The sequence below is a fragment of the Lynx canadensis genome, chromosome B4 (assembly GCF_007474595.2).
Source record: "Lynx canadensis isolate LIC74 chromosome B4, mLynCan4.pri.v2, whole genome shotgun sequence".
Classification (NCBI taxonomy): domain Eukaryota; kingdom Metazoa; phylum Chordata; class Mammalia; order Carnivora; family Felidae; genus Lynx; species Lynx canadensis.
The window spans coordinates 111016455-111039138 of NC_044309.1; the positions used below are offsets into that span (position 1 = coordinate 111016455).

Sequence of the window (22684 nt, forward strand, 5' to 3'; positions counted from 1 at the left end):
TGTTTTTGTTGTTTTGTGTTGTTTTGTTTTGTTGCACCCATGCTGCAAATTGCTAAATGCAATAGTCTGATCATGGTGCTGAGTCAATGTGTCTTTTTTAAAAAGGGGTGTGTAAAGTTAGCTTACTCGGAAGCCACCTTGGTAAACTACCTCAATAATGTAAAGTTAGAATTCCTTCAGAGTGACACCAGGTTCCATTTGAGATTTATTTGCGATGTGCCTGGACATGGAAGCCACAGTCTCCAAAAACTTTGGCGTAGTTGAACTGACAGTTGATGTGTTGTGACCTGGAGTTCATGGTGAAAGGGTCACCCAAGGAAAGTCACAGAGTTTATTTGGTGATTAATATGATTGTTGGCACATCCTATGCAATATATCCAAATTGAATTATGGTATCAGATAAAAGTATAGATGGGACTGAAATTTATGTATCATCCATTATCAGGCACAATTAATAAACGACTTAATATCCTCCTGGAAAAAACAAATACCATCATAAAATTCAAACATACTTTTCACAGGTGCCATGAGTCAAAGAGAACATAAACCAGATTCTCTGTGTAAAAGAGTGGTTAGCAACCAGGATAATCTGTGTGCGGACGTGCACTCCCACACGCACACACACGAAGAGGCAGGAAGTTCTTAAAGAGGAAGCTGTGCCACCACTAAAGCAGGTCCAATACTTACAGCCACCAAACATGACCAGTTTTATCTGTTCCATATTTTAGTCACAGTATGTATCAGATAACCAGTATCTCAGTCTGCTAATGATCCCTCTTGAGGAATGGGGTAAGATTAACGCTGGTCATCTGTTCATCATAATCACTAAAGTATTTACTACAGAGTGAAGTTTAGGGATCGCCCTGTGCGACCTTATGGCTTGATCAATCAATTAAAGATTCTCAAATCTATATCTGGATGGGATGCTCCATACCCAACCGATGTCTATTTCCTAACTTGGTAAACATGCCATTATTTAGCCAGCAGCTCCAAATTTAAGATCAGCCACCTCTTCTTCATTCCCTATATTACTGGTCTAGACCAAGAACTCCTCACTTTGTATCTGGATTACCACTGCAACTGCCCCCTAATTTTCTATGCCCCCAGTCTCACCTCCCTCTTCTCCCTCCCTTAACACATTTTCAGAGTATTCTGAAATTCAGATTTGCTCATTACTCTCCTGCTTAAAATCCTTCACTGGTCCTCCAAAGATTCTTAGGGTGAATTCAAAAAGCTTCAAATGGTATTCAAGGTCATTCACGATCCAGCCAACCAGTAATGTCCACAGTTTTCTGAATTCACCATCCCCTCTCAAGCCTTCTGGTCTATGTAGAAACTGAGCTCTGTCCTTGCTCCCTGTATCAGAAAAATTCTTAAAGAATCTGCTCAAGTATCAGCCCTGTTTTGGAGGTTATTTCTGATTAAAGTTTCTGTCCCCAATCCTAATTTTCTAGTCTGCACATACATATGTGTGCTTGTGCGCACACACACATACACACACACATTCCTTATTTAGCCACTCTGCTCATGCACTCCCATAGCAACTTAGGCATATATCACTATTTTTGGACTTAGTCTTTCATCTGTACATTCTCACTGCTTGGTATATAACAATGCTCAGCAAATGTATTGAATAAAAAGGAAAGAATAATCTATTCTAGCTGTCTCTTTTGCTCACCCTTCCCCTTGTAGTCACTGTTCAACTCACTTCACACTGGTTTGCACCTGTATTAGTCCATCGAAAAAGCCCTCCAAATCTCTGCTAAACTCATCAAACATTTTCTAGTCCTTCTCTTGGCTTTCAGCTATGTTGATATTACCATTTCCTTGAAACACTCCTCTCTTGGCCGCCAGGATACTACATGCTCCCATCCGTCCCTGGCTCCAGCCTTCTTTTCAGTCCCTCAGGCATATCAGCTCCCCTGCGAGCCAGTCTCTACACACACAGTTCCCTCTGTCTAGGACCCTCCAGTACTTCTAACCCTCTCATCTCAACTTCAGCTAAAGCTTCAGATCAGTGTTTCCCATATTTCAATGTAAATCTTATTAAAATGCAGAGTCTAACTCAGCAGGTCTAGGATAGGACTGGAGAATCTGCATTTCTAAGAAGGTTCCTGGTGATGCTCAAGCAAACCACGCGTGGACGACATTTTGAATAGGAAGACAAGTCAAATGTCTTTGCAGGGGAATGTTCTGTGATTCCACCTTACCCCCCACACTTGATGTAGTCAAATGCCTCCAATTCATACTCTGACCGTACCATGTAATTCCCCATGATATCTGTTGCTTACCATTATAACCTACATGCATCCTTCTCCCCAGACTCCTGCTTCCACTAGGACCTGGAACATTCATTTTTGAGAAATGAATGAACAATGCTTATTGAGCCCACTCCTCATAGGCCGAATCACTTCCCTTCATGACACTAACACAAGGCTCACCACCCTGAGCTCGAGTCCTGCAGAAATCCAGCTCATCTGTGCTTAGTTCTCTGAGCGATCTTCTATTCCTTCCCAAGGGTCACTCAACTGGGGCCTGCTGACCTATGGCCAAAGAGTAAATGGTTCCATATGTACTGGCCTTTTTATTCATCATAACAAGTGTGGTTTTGGCCACAGTTTCCATGTACAGTCAACCAGTACTCCAGATGCTCTTGTGCCAGGTATACCAGAAACAGAGTTAAAAAAAAAGCAAATTCTACTTATCATGGCCAGATCCAAATCTCCCCTACTGGTGTGAGAAATATTTTGGCGCCAGCAGGGATAGAGGCAGGAGGAAAAGACAAAAACTTTTAGTACATTCTGATCTTTTTTTCCATTTAAAATTCATTGCCTAGATTCTCATAAAATCTCGATCCTTCTTGCGTTTAGGGAAAAAAATTGACTAAAAATGCTACTGGAAATATTATATAAGTTAATGACTAGATACAAGAGCTAGAATATCTGCATGAAAGAATGGAAGAGCTTAACTGCGTAAGACACACGACAGGCAGGACCGACGTCACAGTTGCCGAGAGAACTGCCTGGAGGAAGTGCCAAAGCAAAAACTAAAAATAAACAAAACATAGTCTGAGATACAAACTCCACGGATGTCATTTCCGTTGACTAACGAATAGTTAAAATAGTACTAGCTCAGTCGCACAAATAAAAAGATGTTAACACTTCATTAAAATGTTAATAATACATCTCAGAGAAAATTGTTGCTCTCTAAATACAGAGTTTTAAGTATACTTCAGAGAAGAGATAATTTATTTTATCATTTATTTGAAATTAATTTTTTTTTCTCAATTCTGTTTGGTAAACCTATTAGTATACTCAATTTGAAAAATGGCGATGTATTTCTTTAACGATACTCTTATTTGCATTGAGATTGTTCATGTCACTTAATTGTATACCAGAAAGTGACTGTTTTTCCCAGAGGTGGGAGTAAAGGCTGTGACCCTCTGATATATTCATGCCCAAAATGTAAATAGCCATAGCTTTTTTTTTCTTTAAGTGGATTTTATTTATTTATTTATTTTTGTTTGTTTATTTTGAGACAGAGCCATTGTGAGTGGGGGAGGGACAGAGAGAGAGAGAGAGAGAGAGAGAGAGAGAGGGAGAGAATCCCAAGAAGGCTCTGTACTGCCAGTGCAGAGCCCAATGCAGGGCTCGAACCCATGAAGCTAGAAGATGATGACCTGAGCTGAAACCAAGAGTCAGATGCTCAACCGACTGAGCCACCCAGGTGCCCCGGTAAATAGCCATAGTTTTATGCATTTATAATTCACAGAATACTCACACATATAAATGATTTCTTAAAAAAAGAACAACATAACTTTTTAAATAGCACTAACATCTTGATTTTTTTCAGTAATTTTACTGTGTACTGAATTATACAGAAAGTACACAGAATTTTCTAAAAGTACAAATCTGGGAGAGTACATTTCTTAGTCAAATTTTTCAAATTTTCCATTGATTTTCCCAAGCACACAATTGTCTTCACTTTATATTAATAATGCATTTCCAATTCTGTTTCAGATAAGAAATTATTGTAATTATTTATCATCCCCAAATTTCATTAAGTTATTAATTATTATCCCAAAGTTCATATTTCAGAATTTGGAATAACATTTCTCAGCATGGTAATTTGCCTGATACTAGACGTCACTTAAAATGAATTCATTTTACATAATATAATTTTACAGAATGGACAAAGTAGGGCACAGATCCACTTTACTGAACCTGAAGCTTCAAACAGAAGTGGTCCAAGTGAACCACAAGACGTCCCCACCTATGGGGACAAGGTAAGACACTGTAACACAATTATGTTACATAATGGCTCCCAAAGAGGAGATACGAGGGGGGTCTGAGGAGCAGAGAACGTGGAAGGACTGGATCCTTTGGAACTCTGTGATCTAAGAAATAATAACAGCAAGAGACAAAGAAAGTTCGGAGGAGACGGCTGGGATTCTGCAAATAAGTGTACAGCTGAAAAAGTGCCTCAAATCAATAGAAACAAACAAATAAAATATTCTGAGTTTGGGGAGACTTTCAAGCACTGCTCACAAGATTTCTAGCCCAGCAAACTAAGGATATTCACCAAGAAAACCTAGCTCCATTTAAAAATAAAAGTCAGTGGGGGGAAAAATATAATAAAATACATAAATAAATAAAAGTCAGTGGAAAACAGGATTCACTTAATAAAAACCACATGTAACCAAATCTGATGGAAACTGATGTTATCATCTATTCTACAAAGGAAATAAAACCTGCACACACCAATAGCATTAACACCACCAAAGAAAACTTACGCACTTACAATTCCTGCCACAAAGAGTATCCTTTCTTAAAAAACAATGAACAAAATAAAAATGAAAATCAGTTAATAGGATGAGGTTGTGGATCTGGGGGGAGCAGGAAAAGAGACCTCACAACAAAGCCCCGTCAAGGAGGTAAAGCCATAATATTATTATAAACGGGATTTAAAGATATGATAGCTCAACCGTTCTTACCAGGAAGCTATATCCACACAATCAGGCTTGAATAAGCTATGATGAGCACACCATATGGCACACCTCCTGGATAATCAATGAGAGACAGTGTGTCTTAAACACAATTCTCTTTGGTGAGGATTCTAATACTAAGCTAAGGATGTGTGTGCTTGCTAAAGTCTGGTATATGCAGAAGATTTAAGTACTCAGGCAAGTGGGAATAGGTAATGTATAAAATCCCAAAGTAGGCTCTGCAACCAATTATTTATAAGCATTGACACTAGGGCCTATTTCTCCATATGCTCCCAACCAGAGGTCCTCAATACTTGTCCCCGTCTCTCCCCTCAAAAATACTCATTAGGCTTTTTTGACTACTATATTACACGACAGTGAAAACATATTTACAGGATAAGCCATGTTGATAACAAGGAAGCTAAAACTAGGATACAAAATGACAAGTCATGTGGTCTGGGTAGCTTAAGTATTTGGGCAGAAGTAGTGTAGGAGGTCAGAGTTTGAGCTCCGGATTTAGTCCCATCTTGACCCTAGCTTGCCTCCATCACTTCATGGTTGGTGTGACTTTGGTTACTTCAACCTCTTTAACACTAATTTGTGGAGAGAGACTATGTGCATTCTCAAGAAGCAGATAAAATGTTTAGTCGTACATAAAATGGTGGCTGTTTTTATGGAAACCACAGGCACGTAAGGAGAATGCTCCTAATGTCTATAATACTATATACCTGGATGAGCAAACACAAGATGGTAACGTTGGCAATCCTTTTCAAATTATTTTATAAATGGAATGCAACACCCATCAACATTCTAAAAGGATGTTTTTGGAGAACTGACAAAATAATTCTAAAGTTCATATGGATAAATAACAGGCCAGAATATCCAAGAAACATTTGAAGGAAAAGCTTGTGCACTATATTTTGAAGAAATACTTGAAGCAACAATAATGAAAAAGGTATGATAATAGATCGAGAACAAACAGATCAGTAAGACAGAAGACAAAGTCTCAGACACAAGTATATAACAGTTTAGTTTTAAGAAAGTAGAAATCAGTAGGGAAAGCAACAATACAAATGGAAGATAACTTTGTTAACTACAAATCTGTACCTTATGATCAAAATTAATTGATTTAGAATTTAAGATCTAATTGTCAAAAATAAAACCTTAAGAAGAGTAGCTAGAGATATATTCGGGGAGTAGGGAAGGACTTTCTCTGCATCAACTCCAAAGAAACCATAAAATTAAATTAATGATATTTTTCAAGAAGTTAATGCAACTAAACCTATCAATAATCAGAAAGAGAATTCAAGGGGAAATAAAGAAAACATACTGTAGATAGCAAAGGGGGTCAACCTTATTAATTAAAATGACCTAAGGATCTGGGGCACCTGCGTGGCTCTGTCAGTTAAGCGTCCCACTCTTGGTTTCTGCTCAGGTCAGGATTTTGCAGTTTGTGGGATCAAGCCCTGAACTGGGCTCTGTGCTAACAGCACAGAGCCTCCTTGGGATTCTCTCCCTCCCTCTCTCCCCTGACCCCTGCTCATTCTCTCTCTCTCTCCCACTCTCAATAAATAAAATAAACTTAAAAAAATAAAATGACCAATTTTAAAATGAACAAAACAATAGAAAAATGGCCAAAACATACAAATAGGCAATTCTGAGAAATACAAATGAGTAGATATATGAAAAGAAGTCAAAGCTCACAAGTCACGGTTCTTACCACACACATCAAAATGGTAACCATGGGAGACAACAGATAGGTTAATTATTTCGACAGTGGTACTCATTTTACAATGTATTGATATATTAAAACATCACATTGTACATATTATAACTATATCCAGTTTTTGTAAAAAATGAATATTTTTAAAAAGCTCACAAGTTGTTAAAAAAATTAACATCTATTACAAAGACTTTTTAAAAATTAAACAATTAATAATTAAATAAATATAACACCTGATATATATGTTTTAAGGTACGGGAAATGGGCACTCCCATATATTATTAGTGGGAATCCAAATTTGTATACACATTCTAGAGCGAACTTAACTTACAGTTTGTTTTTAAGTTCTTATCCTTCTTTTTTTTAATGTTTACTTATTTATTTTGAGAGAGAGAAAAAGCGGGGGAGAGGGAGAGGGAGAGAGAGGGAGAGAGAGAAACTCCCAAGCAGGCCCTGTGCTGCCGGCACAAAGCCCAAGGAGTGGCTCGATCTCATGAACCATGAGATCATGACCTGAGCCGAAATCAACAGTCAGAGGCTTAACCCACGGAGTGCCCCGGGAGCCCCTAAAGTTCCTATCCTTTGATTCAGTAATTCCTCGCACAGAGTGTGCTTCTTGGTTCCAAATCCACCATTCAAACTTTGTTTTGTGATGCTGACACTGGGCCTCTCTGCAAGCTACAGCTTTCTCTTTCCAGTGGCTTCCTTGGTAGGCTTTGCCAAAAGGAGGCCAGAGGTCAGAGGAGAGAGACTCTTCCCCCTGTTTGATTGCTGCTTGAGTCAGCCTCTTCCCACAACAGCCTTGACCCTGACCGAGGCATGAGCACAAGGTGGCCGTGCCCCTCACAAATCTGGGTCCACCTCTGCTGGGTATGTCCTCTGAGCTCGGAGGGCAGGGCCTCTTCTTCAAGTCTCTGAGCTTCTAACAGCAGCAACCTTCTCCTGGGAGACTATATTTTACATGTTACCAACAGTTGTCTCCTGGTAATTTTCTGTTTCTTGTATTTTGTGTGAGGGTGTACATGTGTTTTCTCATTTTTTTTTTTTTTACTACTTTTCATTCTTTGTATAATTAGGAAAAATTACTGCTTTTTTTTTTTCAACATACATATTCACACTACACAGTGGTTAAAAGCACACTCTCTAAAGCTAGATAGAGTTCAAAATCCAGTTTTGTTACACACTGACTGGATGACCTTGGGCAAATTTCAGATGCCCAGGTTAGTATAAAATACATACAAGATGCTAAGAATTCCACTAAATGGATAAAAATATTTGTTTCCCTTGACAAAATTAGAATCATATTGCTCATAATACTGTTTTCACTTAATACAAAGATAAATAAAATTCATATTTAAAAACTTTGAAAAATAAAAATCACACTTCCCTATAAAGATATATAAGTGATTTTTAACTCTCACTTTGAAATAGTTTGAAACATACAGAAAAGTTGCAAAAATAATGAAAAGGACTCTCATATATCCATCTAGATTCATGCGTTGATATTTTCCCACATCTGGTATATCATTATCTATTTTTTTTTTTTTTCTGAATCTTTTGGGAGAAGCTATAGACACTATGCCTCTTTTATCTAAATTACTATAGTGGATATTTCCTAAGGACAAGACCATTTCCATAAATAGAAATTTAGCACTGATACTATTATCTAATATTCAGCCCATATTACATTTTTGCCAATTGTCTTAATCATGTCCTTATATAGCAATTTTCCCACTGACCAAGGATCAAATCCAGAATCACACACATTGTATTTAGCTGTTGTTAAATATGGTATGGCTATATACTCCATCTACTAAAAAAAAAAATAATAATCCATCTACTGATATATACTATGCTTTTATTTAACTAATACTCTCTAAAAGGACATTTGATTTGTGTCCATCTTTTTGTTATTATAAATAATGCTGGAATAAAAATAACTTGAAAATAAAATTATCTGAAGTCTTTGACAGTACATCTTAGTATTTTTTTTAAAGATGATTTAGGATCTTTAGGATGATCATTTAGGATTCAGCAGGAAAACAGAAATCACAACAGTTATTTTAACAGAGAGAATTTAATACAGGGAACTGGTTAAACAGAGTTTGGAAGCTTGTAAAGGCTAAAAGGGAGAATGGAGGTAAGAAGAAATAGTAAATGCATGAAACAACTACCTCTCTGGGGCTAGAGGAACAAAGGAAATAGGCTGGATTATTGGAAACTGGGCACTTAGGGGCCCCCAGCTAACTTGAGATGGTTTGTTCAAAGGAGAGAAGAGGAGTGTTCATTAAAAAGATATTCTGAAAAAGAAGAGGAAATGACTGGCATTCCTTCTCCATCTCCCCTTCAACTCAAAACAAACAACAAGTAACTTGTATGTGCTTTAGTAAAATAATCCAAACAAATACATGAAAAGTAAAAGAATTTTGCCACCATAAACACTGAAACCTAGCAAAATCCTGTAGCGATTTGGAAGGCAATTTAAAATGTACATGTAATACACAAACTGGGCTTTATGGCAGCCATCATTACCTCATGCAAAGGAAAGAGAAAACGCTGGAGGAATTATTTTTTTTAAAGGTAAATTATACTAAAACATTCTCTAGTTGTAAAAATCCATTTGAAATGCAAATGATCAGGGTCGGTTCAAAGCAACAGTTTTACCCATGCTTGAGCATGTATGACATACCCACAGTATGGGACCTTCCACTGATGCTTACCTCAGAAAGTAAAAGAAAGGAAATTGAAAGACACAGAAAGAAGTAGACAAGGACCAGCACTGGGCCTTAGTAACCAGTTCACTTGGATTATAAGGGTTTTTAATCTCTCTGAAGCCCTAACATATTTTACAAGTCCTAATTTCATAAAGTCCAAAGAAATGACTGAAAATTCTTATTAGCAGACTTGCTGACTACTTCTGCCAAACAGTTAACTGCCAAGTGGCTAAACAGAGAGAAGGACAAAGCCACCTAGCTTTACTGTGTCTGCAGCACCCAACAACTCAAAACCAGACAGGTAGAGATGTACAGAACCGCCGAAAGCAGAGTTCACGGTTTTCCACGAAACTCTGACAGACCCACAGGTGGCATTTACTCCACAGTAAATCATCCTCTGGGTCAGCAGCAGGAAGCTCATTATGGGCTGACGGTCCAAGAGACTGGGCACTTTTCAGAGTGCTACTGTAGTAATTTCCTGTGTGAAAAGCTCACTGCTGTTCTTGCATTCCTCAGGGTGCATTTCTTCTCATCTCAGAGGATGTTGCTCTTCCACAGGAAGAGGAAGGAACCAGTTGTTACTGGATGTGTGGGCAGAGAGAGCTGTTGGGCATTTTCAGCATGCCTCAGTCTCAGCTGTGGGAACTGGGGGTGCGGCTTAGGGCCCCAGACTCGGACCGAGCGTAGTCCTGCAGCAGTTAGGAGTCATAGCTTACAAAGACAGCATTTCTGACTGACTGGGTGTCATGAGATCTACCCCCAAAACCAAGAGCACACTATACACACTGTATGTTAGTCAACTTGACAATAAATTATATTTGAAAGAAGGAGGAGGAGGAGGAGGAGGAGGAGGAGGAGGAGGAGGAGGAGAGAAAGACAGCAGCTCAGGAATTTGGAAGGCAGAAATACCTGGAACTTCACACCTCCAGTTCCTAGAAATGTGCTAATATTCTGAAGGAAATTCTAAAAAGTACTCTGTTGGACTCCTAAGTAACGTATTTTATACAATCTTTTTGGATAGAGTCTCTTTATTTTTGTTTGTTTGTTTTTACATTTCACAGAGAAGAGTTTAAGTCCTAAATCATTTTTGTTGAAATTTAATTAGAATAACAGTTTTTGGTAAAAGGAAACCCTCATTAATGTAAGCTTTCTTTCCTTGTGACCTGGAAATTGGGAATGAAGCTCAAATTAGTATATTTTTCAGTATAGCTAAATCAAACAGTTGGGACTTATGGCCATTATGATTTTTATTAAAAACTACATTTTATTTGAAAGAAAAAAAGAAAGCTTCTGACACACACTATTAATCTCTTTTTATAGTTGTACTATCTTAGTAAATTTTACAGATGATGAGATCTGTGTCTTCTAAAAAAGAAAAAAGTCATGTTCCTTTAACAGACTAAAAAGTTTTAGTTGGATCCCTTTTTTTAAATCAAAAAACACATTTTTTAAAGGTCAACTATCACATTCACAACTGTTGGTAGTTTTTATAACATATGGGTCATGATATACTTCAAAAGCAAAGATACGACTAATTGAAAATAGTCTCTTTCCATCTCTAATATTTTCGCTCATATCTCTAAAATAACTTGTATCTGGAAAAAAAAAGTGGTGTTTTCTTTTAAATGGTAAAGGATCTGTGAAAACATTTTTCTTATCACCTCTGTTGATTATCATGTATGTCTTATTTGTAAAATGTCTTTTGCAATTACTTCATTTCTTACAATTTCAAAGGGCAATGTTTTAAAATTATTTCTCAGGGCGCCTGGGTGGCTCAGTCGGTTGAGCGTCCAGCTTGGGCTCAGGTCATGATCTCACAGTTTGTGAGTTCGAGCCCCGTGTCGGGCTCTGTGCTAACAGCTCAGAGCCTGGAGCCTGCTTCGAATTCTGTGTCTCCCTCTCTCTCTGCTCCTCCCCCACCCATGCTCTGTCTTCTCTCTCCTTCAAAAATAAATAAAAACACTAAAAAAAAAATTAAAAAAAAAATTATTTCTCAACCCTGATAAGAATTCTTTTGTTTCTACTAAGCATCTTAGAGTTACATTTAACTTTTTGAGTTACCAGATTAACAGAAAAAAAAATTACTGTATCCTACTTGACATGCTCACTATTGTCGGAAATGAAGACTAAAAGTCTTTTACTAAAAGAAGGAAAACTGTAAAAGGTACCAGCTAGTGAACCCGAATACAGATTCTACAAACATGTATGTTCATTTCCTTTCAAATGCTTAGAGCAAGGGCCAGGAGAAAGATACCCCAGGGCCACTAAACCAATGCCCAAGGATAACATTAAACTGTTTTCCTAAAGCTTAGTAAGCAGCAACAAAATTACAAACAACACACCTAGTTTCAGAAATCCTATGCTAAACTTGCAAATCAAAAGCCACCTTATAAAAATATTGCAAAGTTTAAAAACTTAAAAAAGAATCTCACCTACCTCCAAATTTAGAGGCGGTTTATACGTAAAACCAGCAATGTTAGCATACAGAAAAGTAGTGAAAGCGGGAGGCTTGTGCAACCTGATTTTTACGGATTTCCCTGGAAAAGTAAATGGGGAATCTGGGGACAATAAATTGCATATTACCATTTTACACTTTCAAAGTGATAAATTTTAGTTTTGAGACATTTAGGTTTGCATACACTGTGTTCTTTCAAGTAAGTCTTTCCAAATCTTTGCTTACATAAGCAGTTAGGAACTGGAATCACTCTGAACTAGTTATGCAATGTTGTCTAGTAACCAGGACAAACTGTTGCCACAACATCCGTGGAAATAGTCTCTCTGTATCTGCAAGTTTACTCTTTGTATGTCCATATATTTTGTCAATGCATTAATATTTTTCAGAGAGCATCTACTGTATGACTATCTCCATGAAAGTGGGTAGCATTTTTCTTTCTAAAAATATGCTGAAGCACAAATCTTTCCAACAGGGAAACCAGTGCACTTTGCTGAAAAATACAAATCTAAATGACATCTAGGAAGGAGTCGTGTGTTTTTTACCATTGCGCTCACTTCCTGAAGTCACAGCAATAGCAGAGGATCTCTTGCACTGATTCAACTGATCACTTTCCTGAGCCTAAAAAAGGATGTAGTAAAACCACGGTTCTTTTTCCCTCAGCAACCCCTCTGGCAGAATGATGCAGAGCCAGGAGATAATCTCAGCTGCCCTGAGGTTCCTCAAGGGTACACCTTACTGTCCCTGGGGAAAGGAGACAGGGAATCGCACAGCTGACATCAAACCTGTCAGGAAATCCTCTTGGCTCTGCCTTTAAAATACATCCAGAATGGATCACTTATCACCACCTCGTCTGCTACCACTGTGGGTCAAGGGAGGCCTCTCTGCTGACTATTCATTAGCTTCCTAACCAGCAAGTCTTCTTGTTCCTCCCCACCCCCACCCCCGGGGCGATTCTCCACATGGTGGTGGCCGCGGTGAACCCATTAAAACCTAAGTCACACAAGTCCCACCTCCGAAGGAAAGCCTCTGGAGGCGCCCACCTCACTCTCAACTGGAGCTTCCAGCACTGCTCCCACTTGCCTCGAGTGCCTTCCCAGGTACCCGTGTGGCATGTTCCCTTCATTCCTCACGTCACCTCTCACATGACCCTTGTCCTGAACATACTACCTAAAACGAACCCTTAGTCCTGTCTGCCTTTAGTGCTTTCTACACCTTTGCATGTTTTGAGCCTATATGCGCTGGGCTCTATTATGCTATACAGTCTGTTTTTTAACCTGTGAACTGCCCGTCTTCCCCACTAGAATGTTGAAAGCCGGCTTCTCTGGGCAGGTATTATTGTTCGCTTTTTCTAAAGTCAAGAACAGTGAATGGCACAGAACAGTTACTAAGTGCAGGCTGAGACACACGTGTGCTGCAAACAGGCACATCCCTGGCCTTTCACTGCAGGGGCTACCCGGTGAGGCAAGCAACTTAAAGATCCCAAACTAGACTGATGCACTTCTATTACCGTGGTACGTATTTTCAACTATTTCTGAGGTGTCTACTTACAACTTGCTTTCCCCAATTGGAATGTCCCTATCAAAATCCTATCCAACTCTGGTTAGGTCAAGAATTGGTCAAAAGTTTCCTTCTAGAGGAGTCCTCTAGTTTTCTCCAGCCCATTAGTGATCTTTTCAGAATATTTCCATCAATAATCTCTTATGGCAATCATACACACTTTTCATCTAGTATACTGAAATTGCCACTTATTTCTTAAACTCTTATTTCTATTGGGCTAGGTTGTAAGTTTCTTGAAGTCAGGTAGGCAGCTTGACAGGCCACTGAGCATCTCATGTAATGCTTTCATGCACTACAATTTTAAATATCTTGACTGCTGGAGCACCAAAACCCTTGATTTTTTTTTTCCTACAATACAATCACAAATTCTCAGTGTATTATAAAGATTAATTTGACCTGAAATACTGTCCCCAATTCTAAGGAAAGACATCCACATTACGTTCATCTTCTACACAGTGGCCAGAATGAAGAGGAGAATCACTTTGATTCTCAGAAGAGAGTCCAGTGTTTCGACAATCAGAAGAACGTGTACAAGATTATCAATTTCATTTTGTTCATTTGTAGGACAAATAAGAGTAAAATCAACACATCAAACCTTAGGAATATAGTTTACCTAAAATATTTTAATAACTCTAGAGTATTTAAAACAATTTTTTTATCATCAGTATTGTTTTTTTTAAAAAAGACTTTACATTAGGATTCAGAAGAGAAATTCCTATCTTGCCTGCCTTTTGCAGGGGAGGAGTGACGATGGGGAAGGGTCTAGAACATCCCACATCACATGTCAATGCCAATGCTAAATGCTGTTGTACAACTTTGATGATAAAATCTTGGTCTGGTTCTAACTGAATAAATGAAAACATTAAAAGACTCAATGAATCTTGCAAAACCCTTAGAAAATCAGTATATAATAAGTAACAATGTAATGAGAATAAAGTTTCAGGAATGTGAGATCAACATTTTAAAACTATATCTATATGACAGCCAGTACAACCCTTTACAACCACTCCCCTCTTTCTTCTTCTTCTTCTTCTTCTTCTTCTTCTTTTTTATTTAAACAATTAAGCTTTAAAAATGCAGATTGGTAACAGCTTATTTTGATGCTGAAATATCGTATCAGATTTCCTGCCTGGCATTGGAGGCACAAGTGCAAGTCACAGAGCTACCAACTGTTACACTGTATGCCACAATTTCTTCTCTGAAGTAAGAAAGCACCAGAGCCCAGATATCAGTATCCTCAGATCTAGAAATCATCCTGAATGTAACAGTAAATCAGGTCAAAGAAGCAACAGAAGCCAACTGTTCCCTATACCATAACAAATCTGCTCTTATCCTACTAGGAAATTTGACAAATTAAGGTTTCAAGAGTAATCTTTTTTATGCCTCATCTTGAAAATTTCTTCCAGTCTTCTATAAAACCAAACGAATAAATACCCCAAACAAAGAGTGATCACAATAACAAAACCCCAAACCACCTTTAAACACTGTGTGTTTGGCTTCTAATATTTCTCTGGGTTTTAAAATTACAATGACATGCAAAGTTCACATCACGAATACTCAGTGCAGCGGTGCTTCGCGCCACAGTAGACACAAATATCCTCTACAATTATGCCTGATTTGTTGTGCAGAAGGAACAGAAAAGCAGCCGAAGTACAGAGGGGACTACAGATTAAGACTCGCCAGTAGATTAATGGAACATGAACATTTAAAGAGATTTCACCATAGTTTTTCTTTTTTTAATGTTTTTAATGTTTATTTTAGTTTCGAGAGAGAGAGAGCGCGCGCACAAGTGGGAGAGAGACACAGATAGAGGGAGAGACAGGATCTGAAGCAGGCTCCAGGCTCTGAACTGTCAGCAGTGCCCGAGGCGGGGCTCGAACTCATGAACTACGAGATCATGACCTGAGCCAGTCAGATGCTTAACCAACTGAGCCACCCAGGCGCCCCTCACCATAGTTTTCTAACCAATTAGCTAACAGTGAGCTAAAAGAAAGATATATACCTTGACAATTTAAAGGAAGAAGCGTTAAAGATAATCTTTATAAAAAGATGCTTTATGAGCATCTAGTTTTGTCTTCAGAGAATGTCCTAGTAAAATAAGTAACATCAGGAGTCTTTACACCTTACCTGGGGGCAACCAGCTATCTTCCAGATTGTAAAAGAATCTACTTAGAGGGGATTTCATTAACCTAATGCTAAACCAATTTAGAGCAAATATGTTTTTGTTTTCCTATGTTTTGTTTTATTTGTATGAAGCATCAAGCACACAACTCAAAGTAACAGTACAGTCTTCTTTGTAATGTTTATATGTTGGGTTGAACCATGGGGAAATCACTGACATTACACCATTTTTGCCTACAGAATGGCAATTTCATATAATCCCACCTAATATTATCCCTTATGTGGACAATAATTGTACTCTTAATCTTATTAGTTTTGTAGCATAGCTGCAAACTTGTTGTGCATTTATCATATAAAATTGTCCTCTCAAAGTCCCACATACATCATAGTCCCTGAGTTAGGGTCCTATAACATGAACTAGTTGACTTGGGCACCCTTGGATTACCATCCAGGGACAGACACCCTGCTATCACTTGCTAGGTGCCAATTATGCCACTTCCATAGCATACTCTCAAAAACATCTGGATCATTCATGTCATGAGACCTTGCAAAGGTTGAAGGGTACTGGCAGGGAGAGTGTAGGCCAAAGATTTTGGATGATCTGTGATATTTTCTAGGTCAGGCATGCCCAACTTTATAGACTGATAACCTCATAAGAAGGCATCAAATCTCAGAAACCACCTAACTTTTTTGCTCCTTTTACTACAGAGGTAAAACCCCAACCCATTAGAATTTATGAGTTTCAACAGCATTCCTTTTGAGTAATTCATTGAACAAACATGAATGTATTGAGCACTATTACAAGTCACCAATCAATATGGCAAGAATTGGATGTCTAGTTAATTTTTAATGTCATAAGTAAGCTACTAATGCAGAAATGCTAGGAGGGATATTTTATAAACATGAATACTGTAAGAGACAAGACCACAGGCCTGCTTGAGGTTCTAGATGTCACCACCGATTACTGGACTTCCTTCCCTCTGACAATCATCCCCTTGGTTACTCGCCCTCCTCCCAAGCCCCCAGGCTGATTTCTTGTGGGTGGAACTTCTCATGAGTGATCTATGAGTATTCTCTCCCTGGGATTAACACTGAAAGAACCCTTTAATACTTTAATAAGTACAGTTCTTTCTGGTACAGGATAGATTCAGGATGGACTAGTCCTTCTGCAGGATTCCTCTACAAAAAATATTATTCTTGACATGTGCTGGAAAGTGTACAATGTCATAATGTCAAGTGTTTTGGTTTACTTCCTTTCTTGGCCACACATTAATAATCTCTCCAGAATATTTAACTATACTGACACCATCCGAGTAGTGTCACCAAAGACCATGTATGCAATGCCTCCCATTCATTCTTAGGACTAGTTCTGCATTGACTAGCAGGAGTTGATGGCAACGATGATTAGCCTTGCAAAGGCTAACAGACTCCAATTGAAGTCTGAATCTTTGACTTTACACTGCGTAAATAAATTATATGTATGTAGTTTTTATAAACAAAATTGCAAATACCAAAAGTACTTAATCTCTGGATAATCCACCATAGGGATTATCCACTAACAGGGACAAAGGGAAATGGCTGCTTTACTTATAGCTTCTATGGAGAAAACTAGAAGTGAGTTTAGCATCTCTGAAAGGCAATTAACAGAGAAGAAAATCTGTTCTGTGACAACACAGTGAAATATCACCTGGATAGCACCCTAATAGGAAACGAGACAATGAGTACGGGTTAGACTGAGCTCAAGGTTATCAAAGTAAAGCCTTTTCTGATAATTGGTGCTGCTCCCCCTTGTGGCTATTTAGACATATTGTAAATATGACTTTTTGTACAAGGTTTTTTTTAATGCTAAAATGTTAGGCTATTTAGCCCATTTTTTATCCCCTCTCCCACACACTTTTTAAGGAAAATGGATTCTCCAAATAATTATATGCCACTTAAATGTCAAAGAAACTTACTGTAGTAGAATCAAAAGAAAGGATGTCCATAACAGGGGGAGAAGAAGTCTGCAAATCGATTACCTCAAGCTTTGGATTAATCTGTGTATATATACAAGAAAAGTTAACATTAGTTTTTTCTACCAAAAAAACGGAATGCTATTTGCAATAACCTAGAAGGTATTCCTAATATATTCTAAAAATTAAAATACATTGCTAAATTCACTAACATGAATACAAAAAATTTTAAGTACAGTATCAGCCTATCAAGTCTATCAATGTATAAGAAAAGATCACTATGACCAGGTGGATTTATCCCAGGAAAAAAAAGTTGATTTTACATTGGAAAATCAACATAATTTACCTATAAAGGGATTTTTTTTAATAAAATAAAATAAAATAAAATGACCCACCTCAGAAGATGCAGAAAAAAGTCCTAGCCAGTTCATTAAAACAAGAAAAGGAAATAAAAGGTGTTAAGATATAAGAATTGGAACAAAAGAAATAAAATTGTTATTCATATATAATTATCTATGGAAAAATTCCAAGAGAATCTACTGCTGACTCATTAGGAAGATCCAAAATTGATACACACAATCAAGTGCACGTCTATACTTCAACACACAGTCAGAAAATGTAAATTTATGGGGTGCCTGGCTGCTCAGTCAGTAGATCAGGTGACTCTTGATCTCAGGGTGGTGAGTTCAAGCCCCACATTGGACATTAAACAAATTTTAAAAAGAATAAAAAGATATCATTTACGATACCATAAAAATGTAAATACATCAGAATAAACACACAAAGGTTTGTGTGGGAAAAATAATAAAACTAATGTAAAATATATTTTAAAAGACCTAACTAGGGGAGCCTGGGTGGTTCAGTCAGTTGAGTGTCTGACTCTTGGTCTAGGCTCAGGTCATGATCCCAGGGTCGTGGGATTGAGCCCCAACGTCGGGCTCCATGCTGAGTGTGGAACCTGCTTAAGATTCTCTCTCATTCTCTCTCTCTCTCTCTCTCTAAAAAAAAAAAAAAAAAAAAAAAAAAAATATATATATATATATATAAAACAACCAATGTTTAAAAACCTCATGCATCTGATTACATCAAACCCAAAAATTTCTTTTTAACAACGGACACCACAAAGTTAACCATTAGAACATGGAAAAGGAGGATAGATTATGATGTCTGAAACTGAAAAAGTAGGTTTTTCTTGCACATCTACAAATTAATGTGAAAGACAGTGATCCCAAGAAAAAATTATGGAAGAGAAAACCTAACAGTTGACCAGCATATTGAGAGATTTTCAGAAACATTATTAGTAATTAACACAGATTAAAGCGAAATACCACTGAACATCTATTAGGCTCCAAAAAATGAGAAAGCTCAGTGATGCCAACCTTGTTTATGGCAGCACTTTTTACAATGGTGGAAAAAAAAACACACAACCAAAGGCCCCCAAATATTCATCCACAGTGGAAAAGACACATAAATCGTGCAAATTACTACTGTACTAAATTCATTGGGATCCTACCCAGCCGTGAAGATGAATAAAATACAATATGTAACAACATGTGAATGAATGAATAAATGAATGAATAAATGAATGAATGAATTCAGAATCCGTATGTAGGATTCTCAGGATTTTAACGTTAAGTGTAAAAGTGCTTATAGAGAAATATACTCAGTATGACTTCATTTGTATAAAGTTTAAAACCATCTAAAAGTAAATAACATCTAATTATAGATTCAAATATATATAGTAAATGAAAAAGAAAAGCAAGATTGGCTAACTAGATTGGCTATTATTTCTGAGGAAGGTCACTTCAGAATTCTAGAAGATGAAAGAAAAAAATAAAAATAAAACCACATCATCATCAATTATTTATTAAAGATCGTGAATACAAGTTGGTTAGCCAAGGGAAACACAGATAGCAGAACTTTGTATCAAATGAATGGTCCCAGCAGTGGGTATATAAGAACCTCAAAGAAGAAACTGTTGACTTCGTGAGAAAATCTTCCCCATGGAGAAAACACAGGAAGGGCTTAAGATGGATCTTTGAAAGAAAGGTTTAGAAAACAAAAGCCAAGAGACACAGAGGAGGTCAAGAGCATTCCTGAGCACAGAGGCAGAATGCTGATGTGATACCTTTGCACAGGGTAGTAACAGGAGAGGTTGCAAGGGGCAAATTGTGACAGGTGAGGGAATTGGGGAAGGCACAGAAAAGATGGGGCCCATGACATGCTTTAGCAAGACGGATCGGACAGAGGCATGTAGGGTAACAGTGAGGACACCATTGCGACAGCCCGGGACTGGGGTGATCAGGGCTTAGACCAGCGGAAGAGGAGCTGAATGATTTTAAAAGCACTTATCACGTTTGATGGGTAAAGCTGTAGTTTGGGAAACATTAAGAGGCTTTTATAATTACCCAGCCACCTGCGTCAGAGGCGCAGGCCCCAGAATGCCCACACCACAGAGAAGGGTTAGCACAGCGAAGGATGCAGACGAGGGCCTATCGGCCCAGCCTGCCAGCACCTTGGTTTCTTTCTTGCTGCTCCAGACAGCAGAAAACACAGCCCCCCTCCTATCAGCTCTGAGTCCACACTGGGGGCCGAGATAAGAAACCTGAGGATCAGTCACCTTCCTTCCAGTCTCAGCCTAGCCAGGCCACCGGAGAGATTGCCTGCAGACATTTTATTCTCTTTTATCTACTGCCACCTAGTGTATACATGAAATCAATTACGTACGAAAAATACAATCTGGTTTTACCATCTGAAATTGGAACTGTTCAAAAAATCTAAATCCCATGGAAATAGGATTTCCCCTTGAGCTGCTTTCTACAAGTTGGAAAACTCCTGATGGAGCTAACAAGTTGCTGACACATACATTAAAATGGAGCAGGACGTTCTTTAAGTAAAGCCTTACAGTCTTCTCAAAAAGAGAATATGTGGAGGGGCTGGTTCTGTGCTAGCTAATCTCCAGGAATATTAACAGTACGTTCTAGCTCTCCATCCTTATTAAAGGGAAGGACCCTGTAATAACTGTGCTCACCTTGAAATGGAGTGGGCTGCGTTTTGAGGGCTGAGTGTTCCATCACTGAACAAGGGCACGTCACAGAGGGGTTCGTGCATAAAGAAACCCTCACACGCACCACCCACTGTGGGGCTCTGTGAGGAGCACGAGGACTGCTACTAACAAATTCTGAAGGGCAAGGAATACGCACGCCTGTCTTGTTCTTTGTTGTACCCTCTAAAGCTAGTACAACGTCCAGCACATAGATACTCATTCTCTATTAACAGAATAAAATTTAATTTTGATTATTTTGAAGCATTCCATCAAAATGGTTAAAAGCACAAAACAGAACCAGTGCACCTGGGTTGAAATGCTAGTATGGCCACTTCCTGACTTTAAGCTTTAACTTACATGTGCCTCGATTTCTCAAGGAATAAAAATAGCACTTTGTAGCGTTTTAAGGAAGATTTAATGACAATTTTTAGAAGCCAATTAGAATAGCTTTGTATGTATTCAATATTATTATTATTACTACTAATATTATTATTATGTAATCTCTGAAGAACATTTATGGAGGCCCAAAACAATATAAGTATATGCCATGGCTAGAAATAAAATATACAATTTGCGGAGAAGTGGTCATTTTTTACCTGAAATTATGTTTTCAACCTTCGGAGATTAAAATAAAAACCCAGTCTCAGACTTGAAGACTTAAATTGATCCATTCTCAGGAGTGCCTGAATGGTTCAGTTGGTTAAGTGGCTGACTTTTGGCTCAGGTCATGATCTCACAGTTCATGAGTTCGAGCCCCGCATCAGGCTCTGTTTAGACAGCTCAGAGCCTGGAACCTGCTTCAGATGCTGTGTCTCTCTCTCTGCCCCTCCCCAACTTGCACACGTGCACGCGTGCACACACACACACACACTCTCTCTCTCTCTCTCTTTCTCTCTCTCTCTACATAAACACTAAAAAAATGTTTTTAATTGATCAATTTTCAACAATGAATCATGGGAAGACTATCACAAAATACTATTACATAGATGTTTGGTTAAGTTAAAGGAATTTTTCCTACCTGTTAAATATCACACAGAATTTCCTGTGCAATTTATAGATCAAATTCATCTCAAATGGCCATTATAAAATTAAAAGCCACCAGAACAATTATTTTATTGATAATTTTTTTTAGCTAACTAACCATACTCCCCTCCAGTAATATTCTGTAATTCTCCTAGCATAACTATTTTGATGCCTGTTGCCCTTAGGATGGATTTATTGTCTTCCCATTAAAAATCTAGGGTACTGCACATACACTAAGTTCCCACTCAAGAAGGAAAGTTTGATTCTGCCTGGGGGCAGAACTGTGTGATTCGGCTCATACCAGTTTGAAGAAGATAAAGCCAGCACGAATTAATGACGTGCCATAGCACAGCGTGGTCAGAGTTAAGTTACCTAGTTTTCAAATTTGGCTTCTTTCCCACCAAAATGAGAAAAAAAGCTGTCCTCATGTTTTTATTTAAGATGGGAGTACGTAGGGGGTGCCTGTCTGGCTCAGTCCATATAGCATGCAAGTCTTGACTTCAGGTTGTAGGTTCGAGCCCTACACTGGGTTTAGAAATTACTTAAAAATAAAATTTAAAAATATGCATTAAAAAAAAGAAGATGGTGTGCCTAGGCCAGGAGTGCTACAAAGGATGTGCAGTTAGGTTACTGGAAAGGACACAGGAGGGGTCTGTTTCACATAGCTAAAGCTAGGATTGCGTGTTTCATGCCTTCTTTCATGCGGCCTTCTCTCATTTATTCTAAAAGTAATCTGTGATCACCCTCTCTTTCCATGGAAGGATTAGCAGTTTCCATATTTAGTCAGCTGGTCCCCAAGGTCTAGGACTCTGCAGGACACCCCACCTTCTAACAAGTGAGGCACACAGAGCTGGCAAATAGGGGCTTTTGCAAAAGGCTGCACGATTTCACCCAGAAGACTGAGGTTATGCCATTCAAATGAACCTCACAGAAGACACATAAAAAACATAAATCATGGGAATACTATGATGCTTCAGACTCAGAAATGGAATCCTCACGGTTACTGTAGAAAGAGCAAGTTAGGAAAATTAATTAGATCACTTAGGAGCCATTTTTTCCACATCTCTTTATCCTGTTAATCATGAATCTTTACCTCAAAAAAAGAGAAA

At 38.2% G+C, this 22684-nt stretch overlaps 1 protein-coding gene across 6 annotated transcripts in view; it reads right to left on the minus strand.

Moving 5' to 3' along the window:
* POC1B (POC1 centriolar protein B) overlaps positions 1–22684 on the minus strand; it is a 97862-nt gene that overhangs the window by 22616 nt on the left and 52562 nt on the right. For 5 of the 6 annotated variants that reach the window (XM_030323351.2, XM_030323352.1, XM_030323355.1 and 2 more), the window contains one exon: positions 17510–17590. The exons of the other annotated variant lie outside the window; for it this stretch is intronic. In XM_030323351.2, coding sequence (XP_030179211.1) covers positions 17510–17590 — 81 coding nt within the window. The remainder of the gene's footprint in view (positions 1–17509; positions 17591–22684) is intronic. 6 annotated transcript variants of the gene reach the window in all.